Raw genomic sequence first — 25609 nt, 5'->3', positions numbered from 1 at the left:
ATAAGTATTCAATCCCCGTTGCTTTCTATGGTGGGTCCACTTGAGCTTTAGATTTACCTAATTTTTTGGCTCATGCTCTAAAATAATCTCGAAAAATGGGTGGACAGTGTGGATATAGCCCACACATCATGGTGGGACCTACACAACTTGCTAACATTGAGTGAAAATGACATGGGACCCAATGCAATTCCATCTAATCTAATTCCAAGCTTTTCTATTCTTTCCAAACATGGAGTGAGATTAGCACGGACCAGATGAATCCCATCCCACCTAATCCTACTGCCCAAGCATTACCTCCTGCTGGAGTGCATGTGAAGTTGTCTTGATGAACACACGTGAAAATCAGCCGGTCCCCTCATCTGGTAGGGGAATTATTTGTGTTGAATATGGACCGTTGACATTTCATTTTAAACCATCAATTCTCCCATGTAGAGGTTGCCCATCTGCTGATAGAAAACAGAAAATTTTAGTTTTTCTGTAATTTTATTGGAGAAGTGACCTTGATTCCGGGACGACTGCTACAATAAGGGCTTCACGTGTTTCGTACTGATAGAGTATCAGTATGGGCAGGGCTTCCAATTGAGGTTTTTGATAAAATCCTGGACCCACCATTTGGTGGTACACATGTTAGATATCCAGACCATTCACCAGGTAGTCGTCAGTCGTCACCGCGAGCATGCCCTGAATGGAAGATCAGTTGTTTAGTCATATCACAAAAAATGAGGGAGGAATTGGCAAAGTTCAATCACATGCCTGTCATCATCCAACGGTGGGAATGAAGGACATGCCCTGGCCCCTGGCCAATTAATATTAATACGGTGTCCCATTGTTAACGTGGCCTGGGTAGCCCCAGAAAAACGTGTATGCTTGCATATGAAAATAGATACAATCATCAATGGCCCATATTCAACACTCGTGTGTGGCTGGCTGGATGAGTGGACCATCGTGGCTTTTCGGGACTAGCGATGTTCAGTTAGCACCCCAACGTGGCACATGGCTCTGATTCTTAGTTTGCAACTTGATAATAGTAGGTTCTGCAATTAATATGCGGTGTACAGTTTCTAAGCGCCTGAATATCAGGAAGCAGATTGGTTGGCGTACCACACACTGGCTATATAGCTGTTGTAGGTACGTGTCGTGCGAAGACGGGCACTGATGCTCCTTGTGCGCTGAGTTGTACAAACGGTTCAAAGGAGATCAAAGTTACATGGCCCAATTATGTATTTATTATATCTACACTGTTCATCTATTTTTAGAGATCATTTTAGAGCATTAATCAAAAAATGAATCATGTCCAAAGATCATCTCGACCACATCACAAGTAGCAGCGGAGAAAATGATTTTCACCGTTAAATAATTAGTAGGGCCCACCATAACATTTATTTTCCATCCAATCTATTCATAAGGTCACAAATACCTTAATTAAGAGAAAAAACAAATTTCATACTGATCCAAAAACTTCCGTGACATCAAAAAGGATTTCAATGGTAGACGTTCAATCCCCACTGCTTTTTGGAGTGTGGTCCAATTTATAGCTAGTACTATCTTATTTTTATTCTCAAGTAGATATCAACGTAGGCTCTGCGAAACATACGGCCGTGATCGTCGCAACCAACTGCAATCGTTTGTCATAGACAAAGCACTAGGTTTCCTTCATATCTCATCTCGAGTCCGGATACTCTGTTATCAGGTCAACAGAGAATTCCTGATATCCAAATTCTCATTGGTCTACGTCACCACTCACTAAAAAAATAAAATAAATAAAAAACAGCATCGAACGCCAAACCATTAGGGTAACAGGAATTCTCTGTAGACCTGATAACAGACGATCCCGACTCATCTCATAAACTTCCATCACGTGACACGTGTAACCAACCCCGTACTGTCTCCAAAGGAAAAAAAAAAAAAAACACATGCCACGTGGCTTACGCGTTGGAGAACCCATAAGCAAAGGCATATTAAAAGGGCACGGATTGGCTACTCCCCTGACACCAGCCAATAGCTGATGGTCGGTGCTCCGTAGGCCCCACCATGATGTATGTTTTTCATCCATGCCATTCATTTATGTTTAAAGATCATCTTATGGCCTGAGATAAAAAATGAGGTATATCCCAATCTGAAATGGACCACATTACAGGAAACAGTGTTGAATGAGTGTCAACCATTAAAAACATTTGGGGGCCATAAAAGTTTTGGATCGAGATGATTTTTGTTTTTCCCCTTCATCTAGGCTGGAATGACCTAATAAAAAAATTTGATGTCAAATAAACAGTGCAGTGGGCCTTAGGAGGATTTTAATGATGGATATCCAATCACTATTATTTTCATGTGGTGTGGTTCACCTGAGATTTATATACCTCTCATGGTTTAGAATAAGTCTCTAAAATGATCTTTAAAAATGGATGAACATAATGGATGAAATACATACATCATGGTGGGGCCCACAGAGCACCGACCACCAGCCCGTGGGAAACGGACTGGCTACTCCCCCGCCACCAGCACGGCTGTGGTCGGTGCTCTATGGGCCCCACCATGATGTATGTATTTCATCCATTCCGTTCATCCATTTTTAAAGATCATTTTATTTGATGGTACCAAAAATGAGAGTGATATAAATATCAGGTGGACCACACCATAGGAAAACAATAGTGATCGGATATACAACATTAAAATCCTCCTGAGGACCAATGTACTGTTTATTTGACATCCAATCTGTTGATTAGGTCATACAGGCCCAGATGAAGGCAAAAAACAAAGATCAGCTTGATCCAAAACTTTTATGGCGCCCAAAATGTTTTAAATTGTCGATGCTCATTCAACACTATTTCCTGTAATGTGGTCCAATTGAGATTAGGATATGTTTCCTTTTTGGTCTTATACAATCAAATTATCTGAAAAAATAGATGGACGGCATGGATGAAGTACTTACATCATGATGGGGTCCACAGAGCACTGACCACCAGTCATTGGCTCGGGGGGGGGGGCGGGTCGCCAATCCGTTTCCATTAAAATCCAACGCCGGACATCTGAGGATGGATGTGGGGTGGGTAGCCAATCCGTTTCCATTAAAATCCAACGCCGGACATCTGCGGATGGATCGGATTCGGTCTGGACGGTGCGAAATCTAGAACGCCACGTTTAAGAAAGAATCCGATCCATCCCCAGATGTTGCCACGTGGCCCATCAGCCCTTTATAAGGACCCTCCTTCCCACCCAAGTGCCACCACAGCACCAAGCTCTGTTTCTCAACCCTTCCATAATCACTTTCACTTTCACACCAGATAACAGTATATTTAATCTTGAACACCCAAAAATTATACAAAATGGGCCACTTTTGGACTTTCTTGAATCATGTCCAGTCACTGTCTGGGTAATTCTACAAAACCCACTTCTCATTTTCGGGGAATTCTGTTTTTTTTTTTTTTTTTAAAATAAATTTATTTACTTTTTTTTTTGGTACATACAGGCCTACAGTGATGCTATTATACCCCTTGTAAGGAAAAAACCCATGTCTTCATTTTTATATATTATATTTTCTTCTTATCTCTAATGGGTTTTTTATTTTTATTTTTTATTTTTAAATATTTTTTAAATTGACGGCAGATATGCATCGGTTCAAGCGATTGAAAACCCATCGAAGGTGGACGATGAGCAGTGGTTAGCTTATTGGATCTTGTACTCGTTCCTCACACTCATGGAGATGATGCTGGAACCCTTGTTAGAACGGTAATGGACCAGGTTCCTTCTAAGTACATATGCGACTAGTTCATATTTTGGTGCCCCCATGGGCTTTTACTAACTTACGCACGAGTTGTTTTTTTTTTTTTTTCAATTTTATTCTTCAGAAAATACTTATATATTTTGTTTGTGTTGTTCTTGTTATTCTGATGCATTTGGTTGTAGGATACCGATATGGTATACGGTAAAGGTAGCATTTGTGGCATGGCTTGTGCTGCCGCAGTTCAGAGGCGCGTCTTTCATATACGAGAGGATTGTGAGGGAGCAGCTGAAGAAATACAGCGGCGGCAGATTAGGGAAAGCTCATCAATCCCCACAGGGCAAGAACAAGTTCATAGGTTTCATTACTCCCAAGAAGGTGACTTTGATTTAGGTCTTTTTTTTTTTTTTTGATCTATCTTAAATAAGAAGTGGGCCCCAGTTGATGTGTGGTAGGTTCTGATTGGCCCATGCACATCCTATCAATGGATTAGATCACTGAATCATGGGCTCTTCCCAAGGCTCTATGGGGCCCACCACTTTGTTTGTGTTATATCCAGTCCATCTGTTTCCTCAGCTCATTTTAGGATATGAGCCGAGCGAGATCCAAAGCTCAAGTTGGCCATGGCACAGGAAACGGAGGCGTGGTTTGGGTGGATCCCTAACTGTGGGGCCTACTGATGTATTCCACACCGTTCATTCATTTTGAAAGATCATTTTAGGCATGATCCCAAAAATGCAGCAGATCCAAAGCTTAGGTGGACCATACCACGGGAAACAGTAGTGATTGAATACCCACCGTTGAAAGCTTCGTGGTATGCGGGGCCATGTTCCATAATAGTATAAAACTAAAAACCAGTATCTCGACCGTTGATTTTGTTATTTTATTATTAATCTTATTTTACGTGGGTTTTTCTTGTATTGATTAATGCCTGGGATTTTGCAGGGGGAGCATGAGGCGCACTAAAGAAAAACTAAAAAAAAAATTCTTTCTTGCCAGTGAATACTCCTCTTTCTCGTTCGTACTTTTGACAGATGTGTAATCTCTTTTCCTTGTGCATTTGTATGTGTTCTGATGTACCACACATGGACACGTCTCCTGTGGTTTCTAGATCCACTTGTGGTGGGGCATATGGGTGACACGTGTAAGCATTGTAGCTAGCATGTTCTACGAAAATTGTTGTATTTTGTATTTTCTTTGGTGGTCCACTGGATGGAATGGTTAATGTCCATGCCTTCCAATTCAAAACTATGGGACGTGCCACTGCATTAATATATGTGGAGATGATCTCCTTGTAGGTTGAGCAGAGCTTACAACGCGATCTGTGTGTGGCCCACCGTGGTGTGGGCATGATCATATCCAATCGGACCATCATGTGCTCCCCCTTATGCTATCTTTGGCCTTCCAAATTAAGGTCGATTCAAAATTTGGGTGGGTCACACCATGTAAAATCATGTCTGAAGCCTCTCACGTTAAGTGACCCATCTATTTGAGTTTTTGAGTAGCCTGACTTTTTGTTTATCCGTGCATCTTGACGGGGCACAACTTCTGGACGGATTGGATTTCATGTAAAAAAGTAGAATGAATTGGAAGCAATGCAGTTTTCATTTCTCTGTTCATCTTGGTGGGGGCACATCTTCTGAACGGATTGGATTTCATGTAAAAAAGAAGAATGGATTGGATGATCTCCTTGTAGAAGAGCCTAACATACAACGTGATCTGAATGTGAGGCCCATTGTGTTGTTTGCATGATATCCAATCGAACCATTACGTGCTTTCCCTTATACAATTGCATTCCAAACTCGCAAGTCGATTCAAAATTTGGGTGGCCCGCGCTATGTAAAATCCTGTCTAAAGCCTCTCTGAGTTTTTAAGTAGCCTTACAAGTGGTTTGGCAGTTCATCTTGGTGGGGCCTATCTTCTGAACGGATTGGATTTCATTTAAAAAAGAAGAATTGATCAGAAACAATGCAGTTTGGTCAGGTGTTTGGTGACGTGGGCATGGACTGAATCATTTAATTCACTTGTTAGTTTATAAAATACAGCCGAGAGAGTGGTTAGACTTTTAGATCTCCAAATGCAAATGAGTGCATGTTAGAAAAGATTTTATTCTCCATTTTTTCAAAGCATTTATAACTTACAACTGGTAAAAGAAAGAAAAGAATAATAGGCAACTAAACAATTAATACAATATTTTTATAATGTAAAAGAAAGAAAGGAATAATAATGAATTTCTATTGAATCCAAAGACGTAACTTTATACAAGAAATTTCCTATAATCATGTTGATCTATTATAGTGTAAGTATAATAGACAAGTAAACAATTAATACAATACTTTTACAATCAATATAATATTTTGTTAATGAATGACCAAATATTTTGTTGATGAATGACAAGATATCATTGACCTTCTCAACAAAACTACCCTCTTACAATAGAATGGATTGGTGATGGACTGTGTGATATGTAAACATGGTTTGTCACTAAGGTGTTGTTGCATACTTGACACATATAGAACAAGTTAAACAGAAAAGCAGGCTGAGTTAAGTTTAGATTCAACATCTTAAGCATTAATTACAATCAAATCAAGTTAGGTCTAATTATTTTTAGCAGACCCATTTTCACTTTCCATGAGCAAGCCCACACTTTCAAGAGCTAGTCTCCTATGGTAATATTCTTGTATTGGAATGAGGTTTCCCAAGCCACAATACTTGGCATATGTGAAATGATCACACTTATGTAATAGGATGTAGGGATGGATGTGATAAGGTCGATCACCGTCTTCCTTAGGTGATAATTACTCCAAATTTATAGATCACCATCGTCCTCATGTGATAATTACTTCAACTTTAAGGAGCTTCAATGTACTCCTCACAAAGATTTTTCGGAATCCATGAGAGAATATAAAAACAAAAATAAATTTTAATAAATTTAAAAATAAATTGGTTGATAATAAAAATGAATTTATAATTCTTTTTAAATAGTGATATCAAACTTAGGAAGAAGTTTCAGAATCAAACTCTGTCAAAGCATGACTTACTATAAAGAGTAAACTTACCAATTATATAAACTTGTTATCTATAGATGGTCATGATTTCTACTAGACGTCATGGTTTTCTGCCAAAAATAGCAAGCGTCCATTTTAGCCTAATCACATGATTCTCTTAAATTTTTAAAGCCTTTTTCATGACTCCTAAAACTTAAAGGATTAAGAGTTATAATTGAACTAAAACTTATTATAAAAACTAAAAATGAAATTAAAATGGATTTTTGACAATTAATCTAATGGAATCTCGCAAATCCAATGTGGGCAACTCGGCATAGAGGGTTGGTTGGTTAAAGTAGCTTCTCCTACCCAAAAATCATAAATGGTACGATCGAATAACTCATTTTGATTTGTGAGATATGCGTGATTGAGTATTCTGACGGTCTTCCCCTCCCATCGGGCCTTCTTTGGTCCATCTTTGCCAGGAAAGTGTCCACGACCCACTCTACATCATAATCTAATCTGTCAATTCAATTGGCCCTACCATGTGAATGCCCTTATTTATGCCACGATCTGCACCGGAAACTTTAAATCCAATTAGATCCTGATCTGGGTCTTAAAAAATGAGATCAAGAACTGGGAAGGTTTACCAGTCTGGAAACTATAGAACCTGACCCAACAGCCCAGATCCTCATTTATAGTGAGAACAATAGGTCTGGTTTGGGTTGTACAAAGGTCTGGCATTATGGCCGAACCCGACCTGTTTCCTAAACGGATCCTAGAATCTCAAGGCCAAGCCCATCTTACACCACCCACTTGTAAAGTCTTTGACCTTGTCTGTAAATCGTACATACAGCTGGATCCAGTGGTGTATGTGTGAATCCAGGTACAGCCCATTGGACTAGATCCAATATGGGCCTTTAAGCTTAGTCCAACGCCACCATCATGAACCATATATTAATAATGTATGACCATTAACAATTGCTTGTGTGTTGCATGGGAATATTGACTGGATTATTGGCCGCTGTCGTCATGGTTATGCTTGCAATATTATGGCTGGGTGGGCCCATACCGAAAGTGCTTGGCACGTTTGTTTTTTGCTTTTATATTAATGTTATTGGATGGCCCACTAATATGCCTTTGCTTACTCCCAACTTTCAACATTACATTGATCAGCTTGACTTTCAGACGGTGGCCCTTCTTATTATTGAACCATCGAATATCATGAGGGATATGTGAGGTTAGGAAGAGATTCTATGCGATGAGGCCCATGGTGATGTGTGTGAAATTCAAACCATTTACCCAGTAGAATGTAGATTGCTTATAATGGGGGCGGTAGGAATTCTCTGTAGTCCTGACATGCTTAATGTAAAAGTGTCACGTGTACTCGTTAGATGCAGTTCTTCGATAAAAATAATATTTTTATCCTTTTAAGGCTAAGATTTTTCAATTTTTAATGATAAGCATTCAATCATAGCTGTTTCTCATGGTGTAGACCATTAGAGCTTTGGATTTGCTTCATATTTGAGCCCATTTTAATTCCTAAAATGCACTAGTGGAATGAATGATGGATAAAGTGGATGTAACAAATACATAACGGTGGGCCAATCTGTGGGGCCGCTTGTTCAGCATAAGGTGTGATGTAGAGCAGGTCGCGGACAGTTTCATGGCCAAGATGGATCAGAAAAGGCCCGGTCGACGACAGAAGTGATCCGGACCATCGGACCTTAGATCGGGCGTATCTCGCAATCCGGAATGAGTTAGCTGACGTAAAATATATGATTTTGGGGTAGAACGAGCTACTTTAGCCAACCAACCCCGCTATGCCGGGTTGCGCAGCCCGGAATTGCGAAAAACCCCTTGATCGATGATCGTTTCCTGTTTTAATTTCGTTTTTACTATAAATAGTAAGTTTTAGTTTGATTATAACTCTTCATCCGTTGGGCTTTAGGAGTTGCGCCCAACGTGAAAAGAGCTTAGAATAATTAGGGGAACGGTTTGGTGAAGCCAAATAGGACACTTACTATTTTTGGCCGAAAACCTTGCGCACTAGTAGACATCACGACCGCCTATAAATAGTAAGTTTACTATTTATAGTAAGTCGCGGATTCTAGGAGTTTGAGTTGTAGTTTGATTATGATTTCTTTCCCATTGCTTGATACCCTTATTTAAAGGGTTGTGAACTCGTTTTTAATAATTCATCAATCAATTTCGAATTTATTAGAATTTATTTCTATTTTCTGCTTTCTTTCCTCGTGGATTCGAGAAGTCTCTGTGAGGAGTCCAGAGAAGTTCCGTGGATTCGGAATAGTTATCCTCCTGAGGAAGACGGTGCTCGACCTCACGTCCTCCCCTGCGTCAGTTTGGTATCAAAGCGAGGTTTCTCCTCGGGTTGATGGCTTCTAACGACGGGTCGGGCAACAATCCCATGAGCGGTTCTCCAGGGAATTTACCTTTAACGGCGGCAGCTTTCGAAGTAGCGCGACGAGAGAATCACCAAGCCATGCAAGGGCTGCAGGCTTCCATCGACCGCATAGCGGATCTCTTTCTGGAAAACCTAAGGCAACTTCGTGTTCCTGGTGGCAATCCTCCACCCCCAATTAATCGCCCTGATCGCAGGATAGTACCGACAGTGCATCCAAGGGTCATTCCTGAGGAAGGGGGCTCCAGTGAGGAAAAAATCGACGACATACTCTTCCAACACCCCAGACATGGCGGCGATCGAGTAGATCGAACGGATCGAGAATTCAAGATGAGGGTTGATATTCCTAGCTTCAATGGCCAACTACATATTGAGGATTTCCTCGATTGGCTTTCTGAAGTTGAGCGATTTTTTGACTATATGGACATCCCTGAAGCAAAGAAGGTCAAGCTTGTGGCCTACAAGTTGAAAGGAGGAGCTTCAGCTTGGTGGGAACAACTGCAACTCGCGCGAACCAGGCAGACGAAAGCACCAATCCGCACCTGGCAGCGGATGAAGCAGCTACTACGTGCCCGATTCCTCCCTAGCGATTACGATCAGGTATTATTCCAACAATACCAAAATTGTCGACAGGGTAGTCGGTCGGTGAGAGAATACGCAGAAGAATTTTACCGCCTAGCGGCGCGTAACGATTTGGTCGAGACTGAATCGCAGCAAGTCGCCCGATTCAACGGTGGATTGCGTATGGCTATCCAGGATCGGGTCCAGATGCAGTCCGTCTGGACAATGAATGATGCGATCAAGTTGGCTACTCGTGTAGAAGTGCAACTTGAACGTCCTAACACACGGACCTATCCTACTGCAAGGATTCCTGTGGTAGGTCTGCCCCAGGGAACTGCACAGCCTAAGGGGAAGGAGCCCGTAGGAGCAAGCACTCAACCTCCTACGTTTGAGAACCGAGATCAGGGAAGTAGGCAAGCTAGACCCCAAAGGGGCGTATCGACTGCTGCTGGTCCAAGTAGAATCCCGAACCCCTATGCTCGGCCAAGGCCCGATAACTACTATCGTTGTGGCCAACCGGGCCACCTATCAAATACTTGTCCCCTGCGAAAAGTGGCAAACCTCGCCATCAATGATGGTAGTGCTGATAACGCTTATGAAGATCCAGATATTGAAGAATCGGAGCATACCACCGAGGACGAGGCAGATGATTCAGGTTGGATTCAGCAAGATCACGGCGAGTCGCTTGTCGTGAGGCGACTATTATATGCGCCAAGAAAAGAAGTGCATCCACAGCGGCATAACATCTTCCGCACTAGGTGTACGGTGAATCGAAAGGTTTATGACGTAATCATTGATAGTGGGAGCAGCGAGAACATCGTCTCCAAGGTCATGGTGGAAAAATTGCAATTGAAAACGGAGCGTCATCCCTCTCCATATACAATCGGTTGGATCAAGAAGGTCAGCGAAACAAAGGTAACTGAACGGTGCACCATATCCCTTTCAATTGGCAAACATTATAAGGATGAAGTAGTATGCGATGTGGTCGACATGGAAGCATGTCACATACTACTCGGTCGGCCCTGAAAATCTGACCGTGATGCCACTCATAAAGGGCGAGATAATATATATATCTTCGTCAAGGACGGCCGGAAGACCATATTGGCCCCTATGGATCCAGAGGGACCACCTGAAACTTCTAAAGTGGAGGGCCATTTTCTCTTAACCATACGGGACTTCGTGGAAGAATCAAAGGAAACTGGACAGACTTATGCATTAATTGTAAAAGGGGAAGAACTCGAGCCTACCAACATCCCTGAAATACTAAGGCCCCTGCTACATGAATTCAAAGAAATCTGGCCCGATGACCTTCCTGATGGGTTACCCTCCATGCGGGATATCCCATATCGACTTTGTCCCTGGGTCCAGTTTACCGAATCGTCCCCATTTTCGAATGAGTCCGAATGAGTGCGAGATTCTGCAGAGACAATTAGAGGAGTTGATCCGCAAGGGTCTTATTCGAGAGAGCATGAGTCCATGTGATGTACCAGCTCTATTAACTCCAAAGAAATATGGGAGTTGGCGCATGTGTGTCGACAGCCGAGCCATCAACAAAATCACCATAAAATACAGGTTTCCTATACCACGGTTGGACGATATGCTGGACATGCTAGAGGGTGCAAAAATATTCTCTAAATTGGACCTAAGGAGCGGCTACCATCAGATTCGAATACGGTCGGGTGATGAGTGGAAAACAGCCTTTAAGACCAAGGAAGGATTATACGAATGGATGGTCATGCCCTTCGGGCTTTCAAATGCGCCTAGCACATTTATGAGATTGATGAACCAAGTTCTGAAACCTTTCATTGGGCGGTTCGTTGTGGTTTACTTCGATGCTATTTTGATATACAGTCAAGACAAAACCACCCATATGGAACACCTCAAGAAGGTCCTTCAAGTGCTCACTAAAAATAAACTGTATCTCAATTTAAAAAAGTGCAGCTTCATGACTGATAGCCTATTGTTTCTGGGTTTTGTCGTCACATCCACGGGCATTCGGGTGGATGAGGAAAAGGTAAAGGCAATCAGAGAATGGCCGATTCCTACAAATATTCATGAAGTGCGAAGTTTTCATGGACTGACGACATTCTATCGTCGGTTCGTGAAAAATTTCAGTACCATTGTGTCACCAATCACAGATTGCATGAAGAAAGGGCAGTTTCAGTGGACTGACGAAGCCGACAGGAGCTTTGCCGAAATCAAGAGCAGATTATCCACGACCCCGGTTCTTGTACTTCCCAACTTCGACAAACTATTTGAAGTCGAATGTGATGCCTCATATGTCAGAATTGGGGGAGTTTTGTCTCAAGAAGGTAGGCCGGTAGCCTTCTACAGTGAGAAACTTAGCAATGCACGTAAGAAGTGGTCTACATATGAGATCGAGTTATACGCGGTGGTCCAGGCACTGCGGCACTGGCGACATTATTTGATTCAAAGGGAATTCATACTTTACACGGACCATCAAGCTCTCAAATTCATTAATAGTCAAGCTAACATTAACCGTGTGCATGCTAGATGGATCTCGTTTTTGCAGGAATTTACATTCGTACTAAAACATAAGTCAGGGCAACAGAACAAAGTAGCTGACGCGTTGAGTCGCCGTGCAACTTTGTTAGCCACTATGAGCAATGAGGTTGTCGGGTTCGAGCGCCTCAAAGACATATATGCCGATGACGACGACTTCAAGGACGCATGGGTTAGATGCCAAGAAGGTCACCCCGGTGACTTACATATGCAAGACGGGTTCCTTTTCAAGGGAAATCGACTGTACATCCCAAACAGTTCGCTAAGGGAACAGATAATCCAAGAGCTACATGGAGGTGGCCTCAGTGGACACCTTGGGCGAGACAAGACGCGAGCTCTTGTGGAAGAACGGTATTACTGGCCGCAATTGGTACGTGATGTGGGAAAGGCAGTCCAACGTTGTTATATTTGTCAGACCTCTAAGGGGCAATCTCATAATACAGGCCTTTATACTCCATTACCCGTACCTGACGGCCCTTGGGAGGATTTATCTATGGACTTCGTGCTTGGTCTCCCACGAACACAACGCGGCATGGATTCGGTGTTCGTGATAGTAGATCGTTTCTCCAAGATGGCGCACTTTATTCCATGCAAGAAGACTCTCGATGCAACACACGTAGCAAATCTATTCTTCAGAGAAATTGTGCCGCTACACGGGGTTCCCAAGACTATTACTTCTGACCGTGACACGAAGTTCATAAGCTACTTTTGGCGGACTTTGTGGACTCGATTCGATACACGACTTCAGTTCAGCAGCGCCTACCACCCACAGACTGACGGTCAAACTGAGGTTGTGAATCGCACGTTGGGAAACCTCCTTCGATGTATTTCAGGAGAAAAACCGAAGCAGTGGGATTTGACTTTGTCTCAATCGGAGTTTGCATTCAACAACATGGTGAACCGCTCGACAGGAAAATCTCCGTTCCAGGTTATTTATGGACGAGTCCCTCGCCACACACTAGACTTGGTCCCTCTGCCCAAGCTCCCAGGCATGAGCATTGCAGCGGAACATATGGCTGACAAGATCATGGGCATTCATGCTGAAGTACAAACCAAGCTACATGCCTCGAACGAAAAATACAAGGAGCAAGCCGACAAGCATCGGCGACAAAAAGTGTTCGAGATGGGTGACCAAGTAATGGTCCATCTGCGCAAAGAACGATTTCCGACCGGAACGTACAACAAGTTGAAGAATAAAAAGATTGGACCGGTACCAATCATCCGAAAGATCAATGACAACGCTTATGTTGTTGATCTTCCAGATGACATGGCAATCTCACGGACTTTCAACGTCGCGGACCTGACCAAGTATCATGAACCAGCGCAGGATGAGAACTCGAGGACGAGTTCTTTTGAAGTGGAGGGGACTGATGTAAAGCGGGTCGCGGATAGTTTCATGGCCAAGATGGATCAGAAAAGGCCCGGTCGACGACAGAAGTGATCCGGACCATCGGACCTTAGATCGGGCGTATCTCGCAATCCGGAATGAGTTAGCTGACGTAAAATATATGATTTTGGGGTAGAACGAGCTACTTTAGCCAACCAACCCAGCTACGCTGGGTTGCGCAGCCCGGAATTGCGAAAAACTGGAATTGCAAAAAACCCCTTGATTGACGGTCATTTCCCTGTTTTAATTTCGTTTTTACTATAAATAGTAAGTTTTAGTTTGATTATAACTCTTCATCCGTTGGGCTTTAGGAGTTGCGCCCAACGTGAAAAGAGCTTAGAATAATTAGGGGAACGGTTTGGTGAAGCCAAATAGGACACTTACTATTTTTAGCCGAAAACCTTGCGCACTAGTAGACATCACGACCGTCTATAAATAGTAAGTTTACTATTTATAGTAAGTCGCGGATTCTAGGAGTTTGAGTTGTAGTTTGATTATGATTTCTTTCCCATTGCTTGATACCCTTATTTAAAGGGTTGTGAACTCGTTTTTAATAATTCATCAATCAATTTCGAATTTATTAGAATTTATTTCTATTTTCTGCTTTCTTTCCTCGTGGATTCGAGAAGTCTCTGTGAGGAGTCCAGAGAAGTTCCGTGGATTCGGAATAGTTATCCTCCTGAGGAAGACGGTGCTCGACCTCACGTCCTCCCCTGCGTCAAGGTGGCACACATTAATAGAAAATGATTTAAAGTCATGCATAAACCCTTAGAATTTATGTGGTGTGGCCTACCTAAGTCACCGTCTTACCTACTATTTCCAGGTTAAGGAATAGAGCAGAATCCTCCACAGCAATAGTGAGGCTAGCTACAATAATGCCTTTGTGACATCCATGCAGTTCATCAAGCCCATGCTAAATAATAGAGATCGAATGCCAACCATAGGTTTGTGTCGAGGGCTGCAATGGTGTCTCTTTATATATCATTGAGCTTGTTTATTTGCTGTGGCTCACAATGACTACAGGAAGATACAAAAACAAGCTAGACCCAAAAACCATGCCGACTTACAAAATGAGGCAGATCGAAAACTCAAGTTCAGCATGCCTGAAGAAAAAATGGGGATCTATGCTCATCCTTGAAAGGTTTGTGGGCAGGAGTCTTTGGACCAGGCTAATATTTGTATTTTCAGTTCATTACAGTGTGATTAATGAACGGTTTGGATGGCATATAAACATCGTGGTGCGGTATAGGCAGGTTTTTAAATGTGCTTGTTTCCATCCGCACTCTTTCCTTTGGTGTGTCCCAATTGAGTTCCGGATCGACTCATTTTTAGGCTCATATTAAAATACGACCTTGTGAAACTGATGTACGGAGTGGATTTCTCAGGACATTGGTGTGAGCCCACAGAACTTCCGCCCAAAGGGTTCCCTCTCAAGATACATGGGATTTGTTTTAGGCGGAATCTTAGAAAACAACTTTATTCAAGAAGCATATGACCATTCATTTAATCTTGTTTATTCAAAAACAACTCATGCTTAAGGTGAGCTGTCCATCAAGTGGGCTAGATTTTATCCAAAATCAGGCTGTTTCATAACTTAGTTAGACACAGTATATATAATAAATGGACGGCTAGAAGAACTTGTTTTAACCGTCGGTTAATATGGCCCACTTGAAGAGTGAAAACTGCCTTAGAAGATCTAAGCAGTTTTTTGGCCCACATGAAAAGCTAAGATCTCGCACATGTGGTACATATTGGCACGTATGGTTGATCGGATGCTCAAGAAGGCTCGAAAATCCGGTTACATTTCCGAGGGCGCTCACAGCCATGCAAAACGGAAACGGATTGGCTACTCCCCCTGACACCAGCTAATGGCTGATGGTCGGTGCGCTGTTGGCCCTACCATGATGTATATGTTTCATCCATGCCGTCCATCTATTTTTCCAGATTATTTTAGAGTATTAGACCAAAAATGAGGTATATCCCAGTCTCAAGTGGACCACATTACAGGAAACAGTGTTGAATGATCTTTGTTTTTTCCCTTAATCTATGTCTTTAAGACCTAATCAATAGATTGGATATCAAATAAAAATTACAGTGGGCCTTAGGACGATTTTAATGGTGGATATCCAATCATTATTGTTTTCCTGTGGTGTGGTCCATACGAGATTTATATACCTCTCACTTTTAGGCTGAAGAAATAAAATGATCCATAAAAATGGATGAACGGCATGGATGAAACACATACATCATAGTGGAGCCCACAGAGTACCGACCATCAGCCCCGGGGCCAGTGACAGGGGGAGTAGCCAATCCGTTTCCATGCAAAACCACCACTCCAGTGGACGTGAAAGCAGATGAATGCGTTTGTGAGATCGGAGTGTGTGTAATGACATGGGTGTGTACTAACAAGCTAACCCAACAAAAAAAACAGATGTATGCGTGTGTGAGATCGGATCCGTTCATCAGGAGAAAACCACTATGTGGATGTTATCACAAATCAGGTTGCTCAGTTCATCAATTGGTCCAGTGTTATACATTGAATTGTTTTCTGAACTGTTCATTGGTTTTACACAGATGTAGCCCATGTAATGATCACATCGGGCAGATTTTAAAAGATGGCATCTACCCATAGAGGATTGCCTGATGAACGGCTGTGATCTTGTACATGCTTGCCTCATTTGAATGTATGAAGAGATCAGAGACATAATCAAGGTGCACCCGAGCAGTACTGCCAATGTAAACTTCACCTTTACAACGAAGCCCTCCTTCTCCAGCAATACACGACATAAAGAAATGAAAGTTGCCATCCAATACTACTTTTTCTACACGTGTCGATGCGGCACATATGTCCTAGATCCAAACCATCCATCTTGTGGACCCCACTGCATATCTGGTTTGATCCAGAAGCCATGCTTCTCAAGTCATCAAGTGGGCCAGACGTGTATGAAAGAAATGGATTGTCATTAAAATAAAAAAAATAAAATAAAATAAAATAAAATAAACTGACTGTTGGTCCGTTTTAACACAAGCTCGACGCACACCTGATGAACGGTCTGGCCTGATTTTACGTACATGGCGGGACCCACCTGGGTAGTGCTCCTGCACTTCGACTCTCTCACCCACGTTTCGCAGTGGCACACGTGGGAAAGTAAGATTTGGGTGGCTACTCTAGTAAGCAAAGCATACAGCAACTCCCACTATCTAATAAAGTTCCCATCGAAGCAAAATCCCATGTTTATTTACCATGGTCGAGGGAAGTTCTCCTGTTTGCTTTTCTAGAAAAATTGGGGCATTTGGGAAAGTGGAACGTCCCATATCCTTCTAAAGACCAAGTTTGTTGCCACAATCTCATAAATATCCATGCATAAGTGATGTAGAGTGCATATGTAGAGTGGGTCGCTGACACTTTCATTGCAAAGATGGACTAGAGAAGGCTGAATTGGAGGTGAATATGAACGGGACCGTCAAAACTTTGCAACAACCATAACTCGCAAACTAGAATAAGTTTTTTGGCATATCATATATGATTTTGAGGCATAAAAAACTACTTTAGCCAACCAACCCTAGCTATGCTGGGTTGCTCACGTCGAATTTACAAGATTTTATCGTATCAACAGTTGAAAGTCTATTTTTTTTTTTTCATTTTTACTAATTTGCAAAAGGGGTTTGCCCAACATGAAAAATCGGTTATTAAAAAAAGAAGAATAATGTGGTTGGGCCAAGTTAGACACTACTTTTTTGTCAAAAACTGTGAATTCCAGTTGGAATCATGACATGTTATAAATAATAAAATTATCATATATAATAAGTCAAATTTTCAGAGAGTTTGAGCTCTTTTAATTTTTTTTTTCTTTTTATCAACAATCAATTTATTTTCGAATTTATTAAAAATTATTTATATTTTATCCTTCCATGAGTAACCCAAAGAACCCTATAAATTCGGAGTAATTATCCCCAAGAAAGATGGTGATTGCCCTCGTCATGTCCTTCCCTGCATCAATAAAGCTGTCAACAGGCCAGGTTTAAGGAAGTGAAAATCAAGTCAGGTTAGGTTTAAGTAACAGCCTGTGCATTATATATAATTTTATATGATTATAGTATATAATTATTATATTTAAAAAAAAAAAAAAAAAAAGAACCAACAGAGATAATTTTGCATAATGTGAGATTGCTGATCGTGCCCTTCATCGCTCGACTGATTTGAATTTGAGTCTGTGGGCCGTCTATTCTACCGTCTTTCATGGTTTGACAACTTATTCAAGTCACATCTGATTTGTGCAGAGTCGGCAAGACTTCGTTCATGAACCGGTCATATCAGCATCATGGGTCCATGACCCTCCAACCTTCCTTCCCCTCCCTAACTCACACGACTCAGTAACTCGAACTAAAACAGTCTGGCCGAGTCGGCCGAGTCAAAAAACTGTAATTTATTCACGGATGTACTACGTGTAAGGTGGTGTGCTACGTGTAAGGTGGTAGTTGAGTCACCACCGTTTGGGAAATGATGCAGTTTGGCATGAGAAATGCATTTCTATATAGTTTTCTACGATTAGGCACGCGTCCCACCGTCCCCTGCAGTCGGTAAAAAAAGATAAACCAACTCGAAAGCCAAAGCGCCGTTCAAGAGACTGCTTCCATCACGACTCATTCCACACAAGTCTCTCCGACCTCACCTGTGTGTTGACGTCACCAAATTCTGTGGCCCCACGTATTACTGACTTCACACTACTGCCTTCAGTGGTGTGTTAATGTCACCCACTTATGTGGGTTCGCCATCCGTTTATTTGGTAAGATTGCTCTAAGGCTTGAGTCAAAAATTAGATAGGTAAAAAGCTCAAGTGGACCATGACACATAAAGTAGTGGGGATTATAAGTCCATCGTTGAATACTTCTTAAAGTTATGGAAGTTTTAAGTCAATCTTATATTTTTTCCTTTGTCCGGGTCGACCTAACTTTATAAAATGATTGGACAAATAAATATTATGGTGGCCCTAAGAAAATTTTAATAGTGAGAATCACTATTTTATTTTTTGTGGTGTGGTCCACTTGAACTTTGAATTGGTCTCATTTTGTGTTCATGTCTTAAAATAATGTCACATAAAATGTATGAAGAGAATGGATATAACACATATATCACAGTAGGGCCATTGATCTTGGTGACATCATCGCACTACAGGAGTTCGGTGATGTTCGGAACACCACGCAGTCCACTTGTCACCGTTGTATCACAAAGGAAGCATATCCCAGACGCGGATTGCATCCTACCCTCGCCCGTCGCTAGCCTCTCGAACGGGCAGTTCTCTGGGAGGGCCCACCATGATGTATCTGTTTATCCATGCCGTCCATCCCTTTTCTCGGATCATTTTAAGGAATGAAATAAAAAATGAGGTAGATCCAATGCTCAAATGGACCACACCACAGATGAATTTAGCACTTAATGCAACTGTTGCGCATTTAATGCAACCAAGCTCATTATTTGGTGTGGTAGACTTAAGCATTGGACCTGTCTCAATTATATATATATATATATATATATATATATATATATATATATATATATATATATATATATATATATATATATATAGAGAGAGAGAGAGAGAGAGAGAGAGAGAGAGAGTCATGCTCCCCTGCGCACCTACGCACGTGTGCACCTTTGCACACATGTCATGGGTGTCTAATCTGAACAGTCCATGTGATGCGGAATCCCATGAAACGCCCTGCGATAAATTTTTACCCTGATCTAAAATTCTGGTGGGCCATAGCAAAGAGAAATGCAAATCAAGGGAGGAAACTGTTTTCATTTTTTATGGCCCATAAAACTTTTATATCAAAGTAAAACTTGGTCTCAGGGGGTTTCACGAGGTGCTGCTTCACATGAACGGTTTAGATTTTGGATCCACATCACGTATGATGGGTTCTCAAAAAAGTTCGTATGTAGTACGTACGAACCAGTTCGCAGGTGAGCGTTTTCCTATATATATATGTGTGTGTGTGTGTGTGTGTGTGTGTGTGTGTGTGTGTGTGTGTGTGTGTGCGTGCGCTCATGGGAACTTCCCTTGAGGTCGAGCTATGTGGGGCCCATCGTGATGCGTGTCAAACATCACCACCGTGCATTTGATGGGTTCCCTTTAAATTATGGGATATCCTAAAAATCAACCGTATAACAGGTGGGCCATACCATCAAAAATCATGTGAAGACATGCCTAAAACATATAAAAGCACTTGGTGGGGCCCACCTGAAATTTGGATGCTCTAAAACTTAGTCTAACCCCTCATCCAAGTGGGACACACATAATGGATGGGTTGGATTTGTGAATCACATCTTGGTAGGCCCAACAAATGATTATAAATGTTTTAATGGAGGATAACCCGTCTCAACTTTTGTATGTGGTGTGGCCCACAAAAGTCACGGTTTGACTTGATTTTTAAGCCCTAGGCCCACCATGGAATGTTGCATCTGACTAATGGGGTAGATGTTCGACACGCATCACGGTGGGCCCACACAACTCGATCTCACCGGAAGTTCCCATGAGCTTGCACTACCAGAAAAATGGGCAAAGGCTATGGATTAAATCCGTAGCACGTCCGTGGCATGACCGTCGTCGTAGGTCCCGAAACAATAGGTCTAAAACCTATGGCTACGGATCTAATCCGTAGCAATAAGTTAAAATAGCTACGGATATAATCCGTAGTAAATTTTTCTGTAGCCAAAAAAACCTACAGCTACGGATATTATTAGTAGCTAAAAGTAGTATTGAATCTGTAGCAATATCCCGAATTTTATAACAGCTACGGTTAATATCCGTAGCTATAGCCTACATTAAAAAAAAATTATAATCATTCATTCATTCATTCAATTACCACCTGCATAATTATTCATTTATTCAATTACCACCTTCATAATCATTCATTCATTCAATTACAATCATTCATTCATTCAATTATAATCATTCATTCATTCAATTACCACTTGCATAATCATTCATTCATTCAATTATCACTTGCATAATCATTCATTCATTCAATTACAATCACATATGAGCTGCCTCAGATTGAAGCAATTACTATTGGGGAAGAGTTACAAGACCATTCAGCAATGGTGAACTAAGAACCATTCTCTGGCCTTATATGAGCTGCCTTAGATTGAAGCAAGGCAAGAGAAACACTTTCATTTCAGTTGCGGATGACTTTCATGGCCAGCTGGTGAGCAGTCTTGTTCTGCAACTTTGCAAGTTCATCCATGGCTTCATTCGTGTATTTGTCAGCAAAAAGCTTTATATTAAATTGTGCCGGTGCCTTTGATATGCCCTCCCACTTCTCAACTGTGTCTTTCAGTTTGTTAAAGCCCTGTATAGGACAGGAAGAAACTTAATGTATGCTTACTTTGCCGGTATAGAACCACTTGGATTTTCTATTAGTTGCCCCAGGAATGATATGTAGATGAAAATGGGGCAAAACCGAGCATTAAAACACTGCTGATATAGAAATTTTTTGTGGTAGTATTCTTTTAAAAATGGTTAGACATTTGCTAAATTTTAAATCTCAAAACCCATGAAATAATTCAAGTTGCAAATATGGCTGGAAGAAATTCAGATGTTGTAAATAACATGACCCAAATAAAAACTTGGGTACTCACAAGGCGGGTTGTGAAATCGCCAAAAGATTCTCCCTGTTGGCGTTTGCGACTCCAGTTGTAGGTTTAGGGATTTGAGAATACATTTACATTTTAGGTTTAGGTTTAGGTTTAAGTTTTACATTTAGGTTTAGGTTTAGGTTTAGGTTAGGTTATAGGTTAAGGTTTAGGGAATTGAGTTTAGGTTATAGGTTATAGGTTTAGGTTATAGGTTATAGGTTAAGGTTTAGGCTATAGGTTAAGGTTTAGGTTTAGGAAATCAGGTTCGGGTTCGGGATCAGGTTTATGTTTGGGTTTTCAAGTTTAGGTTTAAGTTTAGGTTAGGGAGTTGAGATTAGGATTAGGTGTAGGTTTAGATTTAGGGATTTGGGAATACATTTAGGTTTTAGGTTTAGGTTATAGGTTTAGGTTTAGGTTTAGGTTTAGGTTATAGGTTAAGGTTTTAGGTCATAGGTTTTGGTTTAGGTTAAGGTTATAGGTATACGTTAAGGTTTAGGTTTAGGTTTAGGTTAAGGTTTAGGTTTAGGTTATAAGCTATAAGTTTAGGGAATTGAGAATAGGTTAATGTTTAGGTTTTGGTTATAAGCTATAGGTTTAGGGAATTGAGAATAGGTTAAGGTTTAGGTTTAAGAAATCGGGCTCGGGTTCGGGATCAGGTTTAGGTTTGGGTTTTCAAGTTTAGGTTTAGGTTTAGGTTAGAGAGTTGAGATTAGGATTAGATGTAGGTTTAGGTTTAGGGATTTGAGAATACATTTAGGTTTTAGGTTTAGGTTTAGGTTTTAGGTTTTAGGTTAAGGTTATAGGTTTAGGTTAAGGTTTAGGTTTAGGTTTAGGTTAAGGTTGAGGTTTAGGTTATAGGTTAAGGTTTTAGGTCATAGGTTTTGGTTTAGGTTAAGGTTATAGGTTTAGGTTTAGGTTTAGGTTTAGGTTATAAGATATAGGTTTAGGGAATTGAGAATAGGTTATGGTTTAGGTTTAGGAAATCGAGTTCCGGGTCAGGATCGGGTTTATGTTTAGGTATTCAAGTTTAGTTATTGGTTTAGGTTAAGGAGTTGAGATTAGGATTAGGTGTAGGTTTAGGCTTAGGGATTTGAGTATACATTTAGATTTTAGGTTTAGGTTTAGGTTTTAGGTTATAAGTTAAGGTTATAGGTTTAGGTTAAGGTTAAGGTCGAGGTTTAGGTTTAGGTTTAGGTTAAGGTTGAGGTTTAGGTTATAGGTTAAGGTTTTAGGTCATAGGTTTTGGTTTAGGTTAAGGTTTAGGTTTAGGTTTATATTAAGGTTTAGGTTTATGTTATAAGTTATAGGTTTAGGGAATTGAGAATAGGTTAAGGTTTATGTATAGAAAATCGGATTCAGGTTCGGGATCGGGTTTATTTTTGAATTTTCAAGTTTAGGTTTAGGTTTAGGTTAGAGAGTTGAGATTAGGATTAGGTGTAGGTTTAGGTTTAGAAATTTGAGAATACATTTAGGTTTTAGGTTTAGGTTAAGGTTTTAGGTTTTAGGTTAAGGTTTAGGTTTAGGTTTAGGTTTAGGTTATAGGTTAAGGTTTAAGTCATAAGTTTTGGTTTATGTTAAGGTTTAGGGTTAGGTTTAGGTTTAGGTTAAGGTTTAAGTTTAGGTTATAAGCTATAGGTTTATGGAATTGAGAATAGGTTAAGGTTTAGGTTTAGGAAATCGGGTTTAGGTTCGGGATCGGGTTTAGGTTTGGGCTTTCAAGTTTAGGTTTAGGTTTAGGTTAGGGAGTTGAGATTAGGATTAGGTGTTGGTTTAGGTTTAGGGATTTGAGAATACATCTAGGTTTTAGGTTTAGGTTTATGTTTTAGGTTATAGGTTAAGGTTTAGGTTTTAGGTTTAGGCTAAGGTTAGGTTATAGGTTATAAGTTTAAGTTATAGGTTATAGGTTAAGGTTTTTGGTCATAGGTTTAGGTTTAGGTTTAAGTTAAGGTTTAAGTTTAGGTTTAGGTTAAGGTTTAGGTTTAGGTTATAAGCTATAGGTTTAAGGAATTGAGAATAGGTTAAGGTTTAGGTTTAGGAAATTGGGTTTGGGTTTGTGATCGGGTTTAGGTTTGGGTTTTCAAGTTTAGGTTTAAGTTTAGGTCAGGGAGTTGAGATTAGGATTAGGTGTAGGTTTAGGTTTAGGGATTTGTGAATACATTTAGGTTTTGAGTTTAGGTTTAGGTTTAGGTTATAGGTTAAGGTTTAGGTTTTAGGTTTAAGGTAAGGTTAGGTTATAGGTTATAAGTTTGGGTTATAGGTTATAGGTTAAGGTTTTAGGTCATAGGTTTTGGTTTAGGTTAAGGTTATAGGTTTAGGTTAAGGTTTATATTTAGGTTTAGGTTAAGGTTAAGGTTTAGATTATAAGCTATAGGTTTAGGGAATTGAGAATAGGTTAAGGTTCAGGTTTAGGAAATTGGGTTCGGGTTCGGGATCGGGTTTGGGTTTGGGTTTGGGTTTTCAAGTTTAGGTTTAGGTTTAGGTTAGGGAGTTGAGATTAGGATTAGGTGTAGGTTTAGGTTTAGGGATTTGAGAATACATTTAGGTTTTAGGTTTATGTTTAGGTTTTAGGCTTAGGTTATAAGCTTTAGGGTTATAAGAATTGAGAATAGGTTAAGGTTTAGGTTTAAAAAATCGGGTTCGGGTTCGTGATCGGGTATAGGTTTGGGTTTTCAAGTTTAGGTTTAGGTTTAGGTTAAGGTTAGGTTATAGGTTATAGGTTACGGTTTTAGGTCATAGGTTTTGGTTTAGGTTAAGGTTATAGGTTTAGGTTAAGGTTTAGATTTAGGTTTAGGTTAAGGTTTAGGTTTAGGAAATCGGGTTCGGGTTCGGGATCGGGTTTGGGTTTGGGTTTTCAAGTTTAGGTTTAGGTTTAGGTTAGGGAGTTGAGATTAGGATTAGGTGTAGGTTTAGGTTTAGGGATTTGAGAATATATTTAGGTTTTAGGTTTAGGTTATAGGTTAAGGTTTAGGTTTTAAGTTTAGGCTAAGGTCAGGTTATAGGTTATAAGTTTAGGTTATAGGTTATAGGTTAAGGTTTTAGGTCATAGGTTTAGGTTTAGGTTTAGGTTAAGGTTTAGGTTTAGGTTATAAGCTTTACGGTTATAGGAATTGAGAATAGGTTAAGGTTTAAGTTTAGAAAATCGGGTTCGGGTTCGGGAACGGGTTTAGGTTTATGTTTTCAAGTTTAGGTTTAGGTTTAGGTTAGGGAGTTGAGATTATGATTAGGTATAGGTTTAGGTTTAGGGATTTGAGAATACATTTAGGTTTTGGGTTTAGGTTTAGGTTTAGGTTATAGGTTTAAGTTTACGTTTAGGTTTAGGTTAGGTTATGGGTTAAGGTTTAGGGAATTGCGTTTAGGTTATAGGTTAAGGTTTAGGGAATTAAGTTTAGGTTATAGGTTATAGGTTAAGTTTTACATTTAGGTTATAGGTTTTAGGATTTGAGAATAGGTTTAGGTTAAGGTTAGAAGTTTAGGTTAAGGTTATAAGTATAGGTTTAGGTTATAGGTTATAAGTTAAGGTTATAGGTTAAGGTTATAAGTTTAGGTTAAGGTTATAAGTTAAGGTTTAAGTTTAGGTTATAAGTATAGGTTTTAGGATTTGAAAATAGTTTTTAAGTTAAGGTTAGAAGTTTAGGTTTAGGTTATATGTATAGGTTTAGGTTATAGGTTAAGGTTAATGTTGTAAGTTATAAGTTTAGCTTATAAGTATAGGTTTAGGTTATAAGTATAGGTTTAGGTTAGGTTATATGTTAAGGTTTAGGGAATTGAGTTTAGGTTATAGGTTCATGTTATAGGTTATAGGTTCATGTTATAGGTTATAGGTTTTGAGATTTGAGAATAGGTTTAGGTTATAAGTATAGGTTTAAGTTAGGTTGTAGGTTAAAGTTTAAGGAATTGAGTTTAGGTTATAGGTTTAGGTTATAAGTTATAGGTTTAGGTTAATGTTTAGGTAGTAGTTATAGGTTTTAGGATTTGGGAATAGGTTTAGGTTATGGGATAAGGGTGTGGTCCCTACAAATACAGATATAAACACGACCTGTTCCAATTGGTCAGGCCCTTCCAATGCTGTCCATAGGAAATGGACAGCTTCATCATGGTCATAACAGTGGTTCCCATCTTATAGGGACCCCCACTCATCCGGATAGCTCTGACACACATCCGGGTCTACTTCATTTATGGCGACCAAATACATAAACACGGCCTGTCCAAATGGTCAGGCCACTCTAATGTTATCTATAGGAAATTGACAACTTCATCATGGTCATAACAGCGGTTCCCACCTTTCAAGGACCCCCGCTCAATATCCGGATAGCTCCGACGCACATCCGGGTCTGCTCCATCAATTTTTACGGAATTATGCATGTCCTGCTCATGA

General features: G+C 40.4%; 1 protein-coding gene across 1 annotated transcript; it reads left to right on the top strand.

Moving 5' to 3' along the window:
- The first annotated feature begins 3210 nt into the window (after positions 1–3210).
- On the top strand, positions 3211–5021 carry LOC131239446 (HVA22-like protein e). The gene is made up of 5 exons (XM_058237145.1): positions 3211–3370; positions 3467–3493; positions 3604–3726; positions 3904–4096; positions 4664–5021. Exons 1-5 carry the CDS (start codon positions 3324–3326, stop codon positions 4682–4684), a joined length of 411 nt encoding a protein of 136 aa, XP_058093128.1. The 5' UTR covers positions 3211–3323; the 3' UTR covers positions 4685–5021.
- The last annotated feature ends 20588 nt before the right edge of the window (positions 5022–25609 follow it).

The sequence above is a fragment of the Magnolia sinica genome, chromosome 3, assembly GCF_029962835.1.
Source record: "Magnolia sinica isolate HGM2019 chromosome 3, MsV1, whole genome shotgun sequence".
NCBI lineage: Eukaryota > Viridiplantae > Streptophyta > Magnoliopsida > Magnoliales > Magnoliaceae > Magnolia > Magnolia sinica.
This window is presented reverse-complemented; position numbering and strand designations above follow the sequence as displayed.